At 30.2% G+C, this 13,643-nt stretch overlaps 1 protein-coding gene across 1 annotated transcript; it reads right to left on the bottom strand.

Annotated features, from left to right (window-relative positions):
• Window positions 1–1,142: 1,142 nt before the first annotated feature.
• On the bottom strand, window positions 1,143–9,012 carry LOC111028507 (titin). The gene is made up of 5 exons (XM_022307171.1): window positions 8,676–9,012; window positions 4,350–4,402; window positions 2,908–3,079; window positions 1,572–2,845; window positions 1,143–1,411 (listed from the first exon to the last, which is right to left on the bottom strand). The coding sequence occupies exons 3-5, from the start codon at window positions 3,068–3,070 to the stop codon at window positions 1,256–1,258; spliced, it is 1,593 nt and encodes a 530-aa protein (XP_022162863.1). The 5' UTR covers window positions 3,071–3,079; window positions 4,350–4,402; window positions 8,676–9,012; the 3' UTR covers window positions 1,143–1,255.
• Window positions 9,013–13,643: the final 4,631 nt, after the last annotated feature.

Here is a 13,643-nt window from a genome sequence, read left to right as displayed (position 1 = left end):
GTAATCAAATTACTAAAATAAATTGTTTACAAATCCAATATCTGTGCTCATAATAAATATAGTAAAGAAATTTAAGAAGTAAAACAATACTTATATGTACCTAATTATTATAATATATAGAAACTAGATGTTACATATTTTGACATATTATGGTCATATAAAATAATATTATCTTCTTATATAATATGATTTTTTTTCTATATATAATGTACAGCTATATAATATTTATGTATAATATAATATAATATTTTTTTTTTCATTTAAATAATAATCTTACAGCGTTAGATAATATAATATATTGAATTAATGATAATATGGTAAATCATAGAAATTAATAAATAAATATTATACACACAAATGTAAGGAATAGTCACCACATTTACTAAAATCGATTTAGAGTAAAAATGTAATGATGTTACACCTTACATTTAAAAATATAACTACATACATTTTAAATATTATTGTTAATTTAAATAAATTAAAAAGAACCTAAAATACAACTTAATTTTTAAAAAGGTGTACATACAATATAGAACTGCTCAAAAAGCTGGTCATTTTTATCAGGTACAAATAATAATTTATTTTGGTTTTTATGTATGGAGGAAATACTTTTGATAAAATATCTGTATACTGGCCAAATATTAGTTTTTATTGCTTGGTAACTTAAACAGCAATGAATGTTTAACTTAAACAACATTTGTGTGATATTAGGTAAATTTAATAACACTTAACACTGTCTTACATTATTCTAAATAATTTATTTCTTATTTCTCTTCAGTTATAAACACTTACCATATATTATAATATAACTATCTGATTTATAATCATGAAATATATAAATCATCAATATATTTTTTTATTTTTTAATATATTTTTATTTTATTTAAATACAATAGCAATATAATAGCCAAATGTTGGCTAAAAGTTATTAGTGCATATATTGAAGAAGAAATAAATTGTTTAAAATAGGTAATTTCCTAATTAATCAGTTACTAAAAATTATAAATCATGCTGTGTACTAATTTTTATAAACTGGATATAATAATTATATAATTAATAGCCACGCATTTTTTTTTTAGTTTTAATTTTTTATACTTTTCTATTTTGTTAATATTTTTTACTTTTTTTTGTATCTTTTGTTATTTTTTCCCTTGACCCAATGTAAGCTAAAATAATATTATTTCAACCTATTATAATTTTACTAACTGATTATATTAGAAGCCAGTATAATTGATTTTTTAAATATTATTTAGAGTTAACAGCATTTACGATTGTTGTTAGCACCAGACGGTCGCATGTTCTTGTCGGCCCTCCTCAGTCTTTTGTTACTTGCACTCAACATCATATTCACACGATTGATATGTGTCAGCTGGTTGCGACTTAAAATACGAGTTTCTCTGTGAGCTTGCAGCTGTAAATGATATGTTTAAGTAAATTAATACATTTTATAAGAAAAAAAAATTATGCTGTTAATTATTTTTATATAAGATCATGGAATAATTTCTTCTAAAATGTTAAGTTTTGATTTAAAATTCAAAGTTAAATGGTCATAATAAAGTAGCTGATCTTACCTTCTGTGCTTTATTGGTGCCAGCTATCATAGCCAGCTCTCTTTTAAGCAACTCGTGTTTGTAAGCATTTTCTTCAGGTCGAGACACTAAAGAATTAAGGGCAATGGAAGTCGTCAATGGTATGATGATGTTCTCCTTTTTGACTGGAGACTTTTGGTCCCTCTTTTCAATTACATCACATTTCGGTCTTACCACTGCTGTTTGGGTAATCGGACGAGACTCTATTATCTCATGTTTTACTTCTTTGACAATAGATTTTTGTTGTACCTTCTTTTTCTTTTTTTCTTCAGTATCTACAACAGGTACAGGTTTTTGTGCTTCAACACAAATTGTTGAATTACTGATCAACTTTTGTTGCTTTTCAATGACTGGTTTTATAGCATTTCTTTTTGGCGTTTTACAGCTTTTTGGCACATCAGATTGTATGATGCTAAAGGAACTCAACCTGACCAACCGTTCTTGGGCACGGATTTTAGGAACAATTATTTCTTTTGGCATCTTTTGCGACTCATTTTTCATTAGATGAGGCAATGGGCATGGTGGTTTGCGGCCTTTTTTCATGACTTTTTTAGGAGTAAAGACTTTCACAGCTGTCTGTGTTTCTTCTTCCATAGGCAAAACTATTTGAGGTGCCTCAACAACTTCGACTTTGGATTCAATTTTAACATGTTTTACTTCAGACATGTCGTTTTTTGGTTGTCTCCGTTTTAATGATGCAGCTACTTCTTTATAGCTACGAATAGCTGGCGGAGAGCATACTTTGGGGTTAGAAATTGGAGCCAATACTGGAAACATTTCTGTTTGAGAACGTTCGACTTTTTTCATCTCAACTACAGGAGATGACAAAACACTTGGTACATTGCCTAAAATTGTTTCAGGTGCAATTTTGAATTCATCAAGAGGCACAGATTTTTTCAACGTCTTCTTCTTGGGATGTTTAGGTAATTTTTCTTTACATTTCACGGCTTCAAAGACTATTGGTGTATCGTCATCAAACGATTCACTATTACTCGCAATTGAAGCTAGAGTTCTTTTCTCAGGCATTACTGAACTCACAGTGGGGCTGTGATATACAGACATGCTTGGATGTTCAATGAGTAGATTCTCCAAAGGTGTCGTCTCCATGTCTGCTGGACCAATAGACGTGAAGCAAGGAGGAGGAGTAACAAACCAGCCTTCTTCATTTTGACAGGAAGAAGATGATCGACTGTGACGATCGACAACACCTCCACACCCTTCATCATCAGTCTTTTTAGAATCCGACTCGGATTCACCTGTTTAAAACGAGAATAAGTACTAAATTGGTAACAAAACAAATTTTTTCAATTTAATTTACCTTTTCCAAGGATAACCCAGTCGTCAGATTCGTCAATTTCGATGGGTTCGAAGTTTTCATCAACTTCGATTAAAGAGTCTGGGCAGGGATCAGTGACGACCACATCGTCACTTTTTTCGGTAGCGTTACTTCCGTAGAACCAGCTGGATAAGTTAGAAAACATTTTGGCTCGCTGTAAACAAATCTCAAGTTATAAGAAAAGAAATAAGAAAAAATTATAAACCACTCTTAAACCTAAGTATGACGTGAGTTTAGTAAGATATAGTTAAAACGGAGTAGATATACTAGATATAGTAAGTATAATAAGTAGTAATGGTTTCAAGATAGCAGTTTTATTAGCTGTATGTACACTTAAAAATAGTTTATCATTTTGGTTTTTTTTATGTGTTGACATTACAGCGAATACTTGATAAAATATGATAGTTATAAACTTATAGCTAACAACGAATAAAAGCTGGTTTATTTGCAGAGTTTTATTGACCCATTAGACTTATGTAAACCGAATTATGAAAAAAAAATACAATGCAAACTAAATTGTTTAATTAATTATTATACAACTTGATTGCACGTGTCATAGTTACATACAAATAAACAATGTCAAGTTCAGTAAAACTAGTTTCGTTTTAATACATATTTCATTATTTATGTTATGCGTATTTGTTATTATAATAGTAATATTGTTACACTGTTGATATTGGAAAGTGGCGAGTAGTGACCTTGAACGTATTAAATGTGGATTATATTATGTTTAAAACAGGTACCTATCTGTTATAAAGTAGAATTATTTTTTACTAAGACATAATATATATTACATGATGACTAATATTAGCAACAAACAATTAAAAATGTAAACAATGAATTATTTTTGTTTTATCTTCAAGAATATAGATTTAATTTGTTCTATTGTAAACGTTTAATATGTCTTTTTTCTATTTTGTGTAATTTGATATTAATCCATATATATATTTATTACTGTGTGTAGTTGTATGTCTTTAATTTTTATAAAAATTATGTAAGCAGCAAATATTTTATTACAAAGCATAATTTCTTTAAATATTGTTAACTGTATAGTGTATACTATATGCCATACCAACAACCTATTGTAAAAGACACATTATATATTGCGAGCTATAATAGACTATGGTTGTGTTTGAACAATATTCAATAAATAACTTTGAAGTATCGAAAATATAGGCCATATGGAGTTTACCGACCCTGTTAAACTGAATTGAGCCTACAAGTGGCATAAAAAGAATTGGTATGTCATTGAGTACATGCGTGATGTACTCAAGTCAAAATATGTAAAATTATACAGCAGTACTTAGTATTTTAAACATATTCTAAGTAAAATATTAAAATTTAAAGTTCTACAAGAGACCGTCGTATTTAAAATTATAAAATAATATTAGGTATAGAAACTATGAGCACCCAAGTACACATACCTTTATTTTATCTCTGTAGAATTGTGGCACGAATAGTTGTGGTCAGTCAGGAACTGTAACAAAAATAAAAATTTAAAACTATAAATTTTGAAAGTTTTATTTTTATAGGAAAATCATAAATTGCGCAAATAAAATAGTGAAAATTGTCTATAATTAAAATGTCGAAAAAAAGTTTTGGCAAGTGAAAGCGAACGAAAATTAATAAACAAGTGGACTTTAACGCACCAAAAACAAATATACATATACACGACACATTTTCGAGCCAAGGGCACCGAGCTGAGCTTTGCCAATACATTTTGCCAACACAAAGCAAAATATTAATCTATTATAATTTGCCAAACAGTGACCAGGAAAAACTGCGAAACTTTTAGCAAATACGACGTTAATAATTGCATTTTTATTAAGTTAGAAGTCTTAACTTATATGCAACGATCAAAAACCAACGCAATTTCACATAAGAATAAAGTTCATTAGGTCTGGGCATTATATGTTTTATCTGATTCGGCACATAGTAGATACCCATATCTTTAACAAGTAACTATCTAATTATAAATAAAATTACAACGCTGTTGTCAGTTGGTAGGATACCTAAATAAATAAAACTAATCACGGCGCATTTGCAAAGTCCATTAAAGACAGTTTTTTTAAATACAATAGTAATAATTAATATAATAGATATTTTATATTTGTTTGTGAATTAATTATAAAACGAGTGTGCTCCTAATACATTATACAGATTTTCCAAGGATTCTGTGGCCATCAACGTTATTTAAAGCGGAAATTGAAATTGCAGTACCTATCATTATCAATACATTAATAATTTATATCAGTACAAATAATGTTCAGTGTCGTGTTTCGAGTGAGTTTCCTGGCAAACTTCATCAGCAGTAGTTTTGTATTTATACCGAGAACTCAGATAGTCAGATTTGTTGATATTTTGTTATTCTATCACTAGTTATACCAACGAAAAGCAAATACATTTTACTAAAGAATTTTAACAAACATTAAAAAATGTTGATTTACTTCTACATTTCTACAAAGGGTTTTATCGCACTGTATAACAGTGTTCTTTTTATCGTATTGTTCAAGGTATACTACAAATATCCGAGAAAGGATTATGAGCATTGAGCACGTAGTTATTCTCAAAATTGGTTTAGATTCGGATTATCATTTTTAGAGCCATTGTGAAATTCGTCGTAATATCATTATATCGTACATTTCGAGTATATAGTTATATATTATACAAAGTTTTATACAACAAGGCAACAAAGCAAACCGGTTTGTGGATCATCCAACTCTCTCTCACTCGCTCATCTTCCCACTACCCAACCTATTTTCTTCGACATTTTTCGTTTGATACGTTCATTTTAAATGGCGCAGCAAGTTAAAAAGATCCTTTATTCACCAGATTCGTTCTTTTGTACACGATTGGGTATTTTTATTATGGTTACTTTATGCATTTTTCATTTCTATATTAAACGGAAAATGAAACATATTATTGACTAGATTACAGACGAATAGACGATGAAGATATGTGGTCATTATCCGTATTTAAAAATGGGATTAATTATTTTATTTAGTATTGACTGTTGAACTAAGTTGGTAAACAATTGTTAGTTGTTACGCATCGCTTATCAACATCATGAGTTAATAATTTCGTATATTGAAATTTAGACCATAACATAGGTCAACCATCGGAACGAATTTGCGTATTAAAAAAAATAACTACTTATCAGAGTTTATTAACACGCGATAACAGAGAAAGTTCAACACAATAACTCAGTATGGGAATTTCCTCAAATGTTCATACAAAAGTTTTTTTTCATACACATTTAATTTTGTTTATTTACCTATAAATACAACAAGGTGATCATCCAGCACCAATAGCGTCAAGGGCACCTACACCCCGAGGCGATTAATGTTTTACCTTTTAACGATTAAATATTAATGACTTCGGGAAATATTTTAAGTGTTCGTTTGAGTTTAACACGTTAAAAATCAATATTACCAGAAAAAAGATTTAAAAAATGTTATTGGAAGAAATACAGAATGAGACAATATAGCTTTGTTAAAAACAAAAATTGCATTCACAATTAAAACAAGGTCATTATATTTTATTGTCATATTTTCTTCGATCGTCATCCGATGCGCTTCTCAAAACAAGAATGCTTGTTGTGCATCAATGCTCTATCTTGCTCATAAGTCATAACCCATAATACTGAATCGGCGGTATGCAATTATATACGTATTGCATTAGATTTCCTCAAGTTATATCGCAACAGTGCAACACAAAGACGAATATAATGAGTAATTCTGTATTTCTGTAATAGTAATGGCACTGCGACGAAATCTTGTACCGTATGCAACTGACTAGTGAGTAGGTACTATAGGTACTGACAACGGTTTTATAAGTTGTATTATTATTATTCTAACCATATTAGATCTGTTATCTGCCGGGGGATATACGGTCCGGCGGAGTGTAATTGGCATCTCACAAATAATGCCGTAATAATGTATTTTGCATCCGAATAATTATCGTTAATGCGATGCATTTTCGGAAAACAATGACCGACATTGGTCGCCTCGTAGGCATATACCTACGTGAAATAGTAGGACGGTAAAAATACATAGTAATTATATTATGCGTTCAATCAAATTGGGAAAGTAGGCACGATTTGCAAGTTAAATAATATAACATTAAAAATACTTATTATTGCGGATTTTTTTAACGTTAAAAATTTCTCGGATGACCTCCGAACGTCCTATATTCGACGCGCGAGTGTGTTTATAATTTGTATTATTATGAAGGAAGGTGGTGAGTCCGATCGTCAGGGCCACAATAAGACACTCGGACGATATCCGCGTCGTACACTAGTACAGCCATATTAGCGTCGTCGTACCTACGCAATAACGATTTTTTTGTTAAAATATTTCGTTCTTATTTTCGAAGTCGATTTTAATATAATGCTGAGGTAACGAATAATGGTATACAGCATACAGTAATAAAAATGTATACATTATATTATTATTACACGGAATAGCAGGCACCCGTAGCGAGTAAACGGAGAATAAAAATGAAAAATAAATCGTTACGGAACAAAAGCGACAGAAACAGCTGACCGAACGAGTACGGGTGGGCGGTGGCGCGCGGCGTTCGGGCGGCGAACGGGAACAAAGACATTCGTATGTATATAGAAACAATATATTATAGAATATGATGTATATTGTATACATAGCTGTTAAAATAACCCCTTCTTTAGTTCTTTCTCTGTATATATCATCACCTCTCATCACCATCTTTCTCTATTTCTCTCTTTCGACGCTCACCGATCTCCTACTGACTTTCGACGACACCGTCAAGTGTGTGTGTGCGTTTCCTTTGTCTCTTCACTTGTCATCACGACGCGCAGGGCCCGGACGATCCTCGATCGCAGTATTAAAATATGTAAAATATAATATTATTATTATTATTATTATTATACTTTGTTGTTGTCATACCCAATCGGCAATCGCGCGTTTGTAACGACAACTGCGGGTTCGGTAAAATACTGCGTTTGTACGATTCAATAGGCATTAGGTGGTAATATACGATAAGCTGTAAAAGGTTCGAATCCGTCAACGATGTCCGTAGTGACGTGACCCTGAACGGCCGATGATATGTTATTTATAATATTTATAACGATCGGATGATAAAATAGATCACAGCTGATCGTGTTATTTATTGAAAATTATTATTGTTTTTGTTTGATTTTTTTTCTCACTATTTACATAATAATATTATCTATTCGTCCATTACCTAAATCATTATCGCTGTCCGACGATCGAACACTGTACAACAGCCCCGAAATTTCACAGACAACCAGTTTAAGGCGATATCATCGCTGTACAGTGTCATACTCCTCTGTGTGCGATAATATTTGGGTTAATGGGACGTATTGTTAAATGTAGAGACGTAATAATAAATAATTCAAAGAAGATATAATACTCGTGAGCCAATGACACGATTACCCATTACACAGTGCAACTATTTACATTAAATATTTAAATACCTTTTTATATAATATAATATTCTAATATTTTATAATACCAATGTCGATAATTGACGTACGGTGTATATTATTATTAATCTACACAATAATGTTTTATTTCAAAAAGTAAATTATCATACGCAAAGTATATATTATTACACGCAACGAGAACAAAGGATGGCATATAACGCAAAACGCCCATTAATCTACAATTGTTTTCACAGATCGCATAAATAATTACAGTACTCCGATACAATTGGGACAATTAAATATATTAGAAAACTAAAAAACGACTCACCTTTTATACTATGGCAGATAGCAGTAGAATATAAATGTTTTTATATTTACAAGAGATCTTCGTAAACTGTTAATACGATAAAAATTAAGACTAACGTTTTATTATACTGTACAAGAAATTAATAAATTAATATATCTATATATAATTGTATATATATATTATGAGTGTGATATAATAATATATTATTACGATTAAAAACAATTAAAATAAAAATAAAAAATATATGTATGTATATATTTAAAAACAATAATACAAAAACGAAAACAAAAAATGAAAACGGACCGACAACCAGAGCGAGAGACAGATGAAAGCCAGCTGATCGGGTTCTCCTCTTGGTTTTACAGGCCGACCGACAGACCCCCACCATTGGTCGCCGAGCTCGTTCGGGGGGCTGACGTCACACAAACTGCGTCGTATTGATCACCGTCGCAACACCATACACAACAGCACCAGAAGTAAGCCCCGTCGTACACACACGTTCAAACACGCTCACACATGCCCACAAACACGCACACACACGCTCAAACTCGCACACACAAACACGGCTGTAACACCGAACCGTGTGTAAAACGTTTATGTATAGATCGACCTGAGCGAGAGTGCGCGCGCACACGATTATACGACCAGCAAGTAAATAGTAATTGAGCGTCGAGCAGTGACCATTTCGGAATAATAATAATAATAATAATAATAAATATATATTATATTATACAACATTACGACCATATTGATGTGTGTATTTCGTGTATTTAACTTATGTACAGTATTGTACTATTGTGCAAATAATATTATTACTTATCATCAAACGACGTTGCGTGTTTATTTATTTATTTTACGTTTAGATAACAACTACACTCGCTAGACAAATAGACAATGAAACACTGCACTCGGTTAGTCGGTTATGATAATAACGCAGTAATATTATAATAATATGTCGTCTGTTGCGTCTTGCCGTCGTCTCTGCAATAAACCGACTATTTTCAGCGAATTGCTCATCATAAAATAATTTAAAACATCATATTATTATTTTATATTTTGTCTTTTGACTTTTAGGTCTTGTTTTCCCACCAGTTCATCCGACACATAAATTCACGAAATCTTTTTTTTAATCGACAGTACAATTTATTATTATTACGGTTTCCATGACGACTGGAGCCTTATTGCATATGTTATATATATTTCAGTGTTACACTTGCGAGGAAACCTCATAGCCTCACCCTGTACATGAAAATGTATTATATTATAGCAAAAGTCAATTTACTTTCCACAAATATTTCGTAGCAAAATCCGTTTTCTTTATTCGAAAACCAACATAGTATTGTTTTTACTTATTATGACACTAAAATGTCAACGTTGTTATAGTCGTTATGCTGTTATACACTGACACAATAAATAATAATATATCATACGTTGATACGTATTTAATTGATATATTTGTATAATAATATGTATACATAACAATATGTCAATATAATATAATATAACGCCTCGTATGTAACATGTATTACATAGCTATAAACTATAAGGTATTATCATAGACCAGTTACTGGTTACCAAAATACCACAGTAAGATCGCGATCGTCAACAATAATCCATAGACCAGTGGTATACAAAGTCGGAAGTCACAGAGTTAGCCAAATGTCATCCCATATTTTAATATTTACTCAATAAACCATCTGTTGAGATGTTTGTTATTTTTAACATCACTATTTATATTATACATACAAGTGTACAATTTGTCAACATAATGTTCGTACATTATAATACTTTATCTCGTATATTATTATATTTTACATTTTTGCAGTAATTACTCAAATTAGGCCTTTGGGGTCAACATGTATAGAATGTGAAGGTTTTCGATTTTTGGCAGTCGTCCAATACCTAATTTTTTGTGGAAAAATAAATACCATCTATCTATACTTGTTTTTTTAACCCGTACAACGTATTTATACATAAATACCGTTAAAAAAAATAAAAATAAATCATGCATATTAAGTTGATATAAATAGTAGGTATATGGTATATCAGTACATTACATTTATCATGTATGTATGATACAGTTATATCTGTATTGAACGACCACCATCATATCGTACAACGACCTATGTATACGAATAAAATAATATAATACATATACAATTAAACAATTACGTAAGTATTTTCAATTTTGGGTAGTTTTCATTTTAGTTACTGAGGTGGCCACAGGAATCCATGTTGGAGAGTGCATTGCCCTCGTGAAGCTTTTGTGCCTTTGTGTGGGTGTATCCCGGCCAACGTATCGACTGCTGTTAATTTGTCAACTCGAACCTTGCGCTGATCGTACATATGTATATGTATATATAATAAATAATGCGTCGGTACTTTCAAATGTAAACGCGCAAAACGTATATTATTTATTTTTAGTCTATTCAATCGAAATCTTTATCAATCATTTTTTTTATGCAACGTTATCAACATTTTTGGCGGCTCTGTATATGTACCTAAATTATATAATTTATATATGTACGAATATATATATATATTTGTTGTGTACCTACTACCTACCACAAATATACTATGAACCAAGTTTGTATACCTAGACACCTATAGTCATATAAAGAGTTATACACTTATATGTCCTATAGTAGGATGTTTGTTATTGTAAATAACAATATTGCTTGTGTATCTTTTTTGTAAAGGTTCATAGTTTGATGATCATTAGAATATTAACAGTCAATAGATAAAATAAGTCAAGTCAAAAACTATGATACCGACCAAGCAAAAAAAGTAATTACATTTTTCTAAAAAGAATTGCAACATTACGTGCAATTTTACTCCGTACATATGTGTTAGGTGCAGTAAAACTGTAAACGATAATAAGTATTACGAACCTTGAACAAGTTAATCATAATAGGTAGATATATTAATATTATAAAATGTAATTAACAATTAATAAGATAGTTCCGATCAATGGTACATTATGATTTGGCACTATGTAACCATGTCGAATTTATCTATAAGCTGCAGCAGAAGATACAAAAACTAAACACCATTGTAATTTGTAGTCACTGCAAAACTGCCACACCAATAAAATTGAAAATGTAAACTTTCAGTTTACATAAAAAAACAAAATTGAAACATTTACAAAGGAAAATACTTATAATTTTGTGTCCTTTTTAGTATGGTTATTTACACCACACTCAAACAAAAAAAGTACGGAATAGACATATTATAGGTATAAGTATCAATGTATCATCTCCGTTCAGAATCATTTTTCATATGCAGTGATTTATCATTGAATTCAAATTCAACACATTGATTATGTATATCCATGTATTTGACCCTTTACCTTCATTCAAATATTTGCAAGTAAGTTCTTCGGCCTAGACGAGCTTTTAAAGTCGAATACCTAGCTAGTCTTTATTAATATCAATCTAGAAAGTACAAACTCATTTCAAAATATTTCATATATTTATTGGTACCTATACATAGACACTATAATATTTGAAATATATGATTTTATAATACGCCTATACCTATAGTACAGATTTACATACTATGCAATATGTAAAATGTATATCTAATCGAATTTTATATATTTCTATAATGTTAATTAAAAATGTCAATGTTTCGAATACCTAATCACTAATCAGTAATCACAACCTTTTTATGACATTCACCTGTTGGCTGTTAAGCGGTTATCTGTGAGTGATAAACTTACTATAATATTGATTTGTAATTTTGAACAAAGGACTTACCTGTACTATAGATTAAACATACGTGTACATTTAATCTATGCCTATACAAAAGCTTAAATAGAAACGAATGTTAACAGCTCTCTACCAAAACAAAATATTCATATTAATTACTTAATACAAATACACTAATCAATAATCATAATATTATAATATATAATAAAATGATATGATATATTAGTAGTATACGATTACTATATATTACTATATTAGTATAAAACAATCATTATTCATAGCCTAAAAATATTTTTTATTAATATTACGATAATTATGTTGATTATTTGAATTATTATTATTGTAGGTAGGTATACAGTTGTACAAGGTTTAAAAGTGAATATTATTGATTATTCAGCACTTTTACAACTATATAAGTGTACCTGTACCTACATTACTACTTTACTATATAAACTAAAAAATGTAATCGTAATGCAATTATATACCTTATACGAAATCGTACAGTGTTTAGTTAACTAATAGGAAATAGGTTTAAAAGTTGTAGGCTTATAATTGTGTCCTAGTGTTGCTCAAAGACTATATATATACATTAAAATACCAGTATATGTCATGTTTGTGGTGTAGGTATAGGTGGTTCCAGAAATGTTCAATGGAAAATTTTCCATTGAATTTAAATGGAAATTTTAATTTAATTAACATTTAATTGTCTTTAAACTTACTACTAAGCCGCCTAAATTGTAACAAAACACGTAAAAGGAACTGAAGTCAAAAAACATGTTGCCCACTTAATCACCAGAAATATTTAAAAGAAAAATTGGATTCAATTCATCATATACATAATATTATACATAGGAGGTACAAACCTTTTTTTAGGGATTTATGAGGGGAGGGGCGTTCACCCCCTTCACCCCATTGGATCCGCACCTGGTATAGGTACCATACATTAGATATAAGAAAATAGTAACTAAATAATTTAGTAGGTTTTTATTTTATTAAATAATTTTGTACAAAATTATGTAAGTAAAATACTACCTTATGTTATTTATCCCTAAGGATTATTTTAGCTTTTATAAGATTATCTGCTAAAAATTCCCATTTTTCTTGATTTTTTTTTTCCTTAATTATTTTAAAACTTAACTTTGGACTCTCAGAATACCTACCTACTATAGTTTAAATTTTATCTACCAGCTAGAAGCCACCCTCGATGTTAAAAATTGTAATTTCTCCCAAAGGCTAAAGGTGACACAGAGTACCGACACAAACAAATATAAGACACATA

This window comes from Myzus persicae, unplaced genomic scaffold, assembly GCF_001856785.1.
Source record: "Myzus persicae strain clone G006 unplaced genomic scaffold, MPER_G0061.0, whole genome shotgun sequence".
Lineage (NCBI taxonomy): Eukaryota > Metazoa > Arthropoda > Insecta > Hemiptera > Aphididae > Myzus > Myzus persicae.
This window is presented reverse-complemented; position numbering and strand designations above follow the sequence as displayed.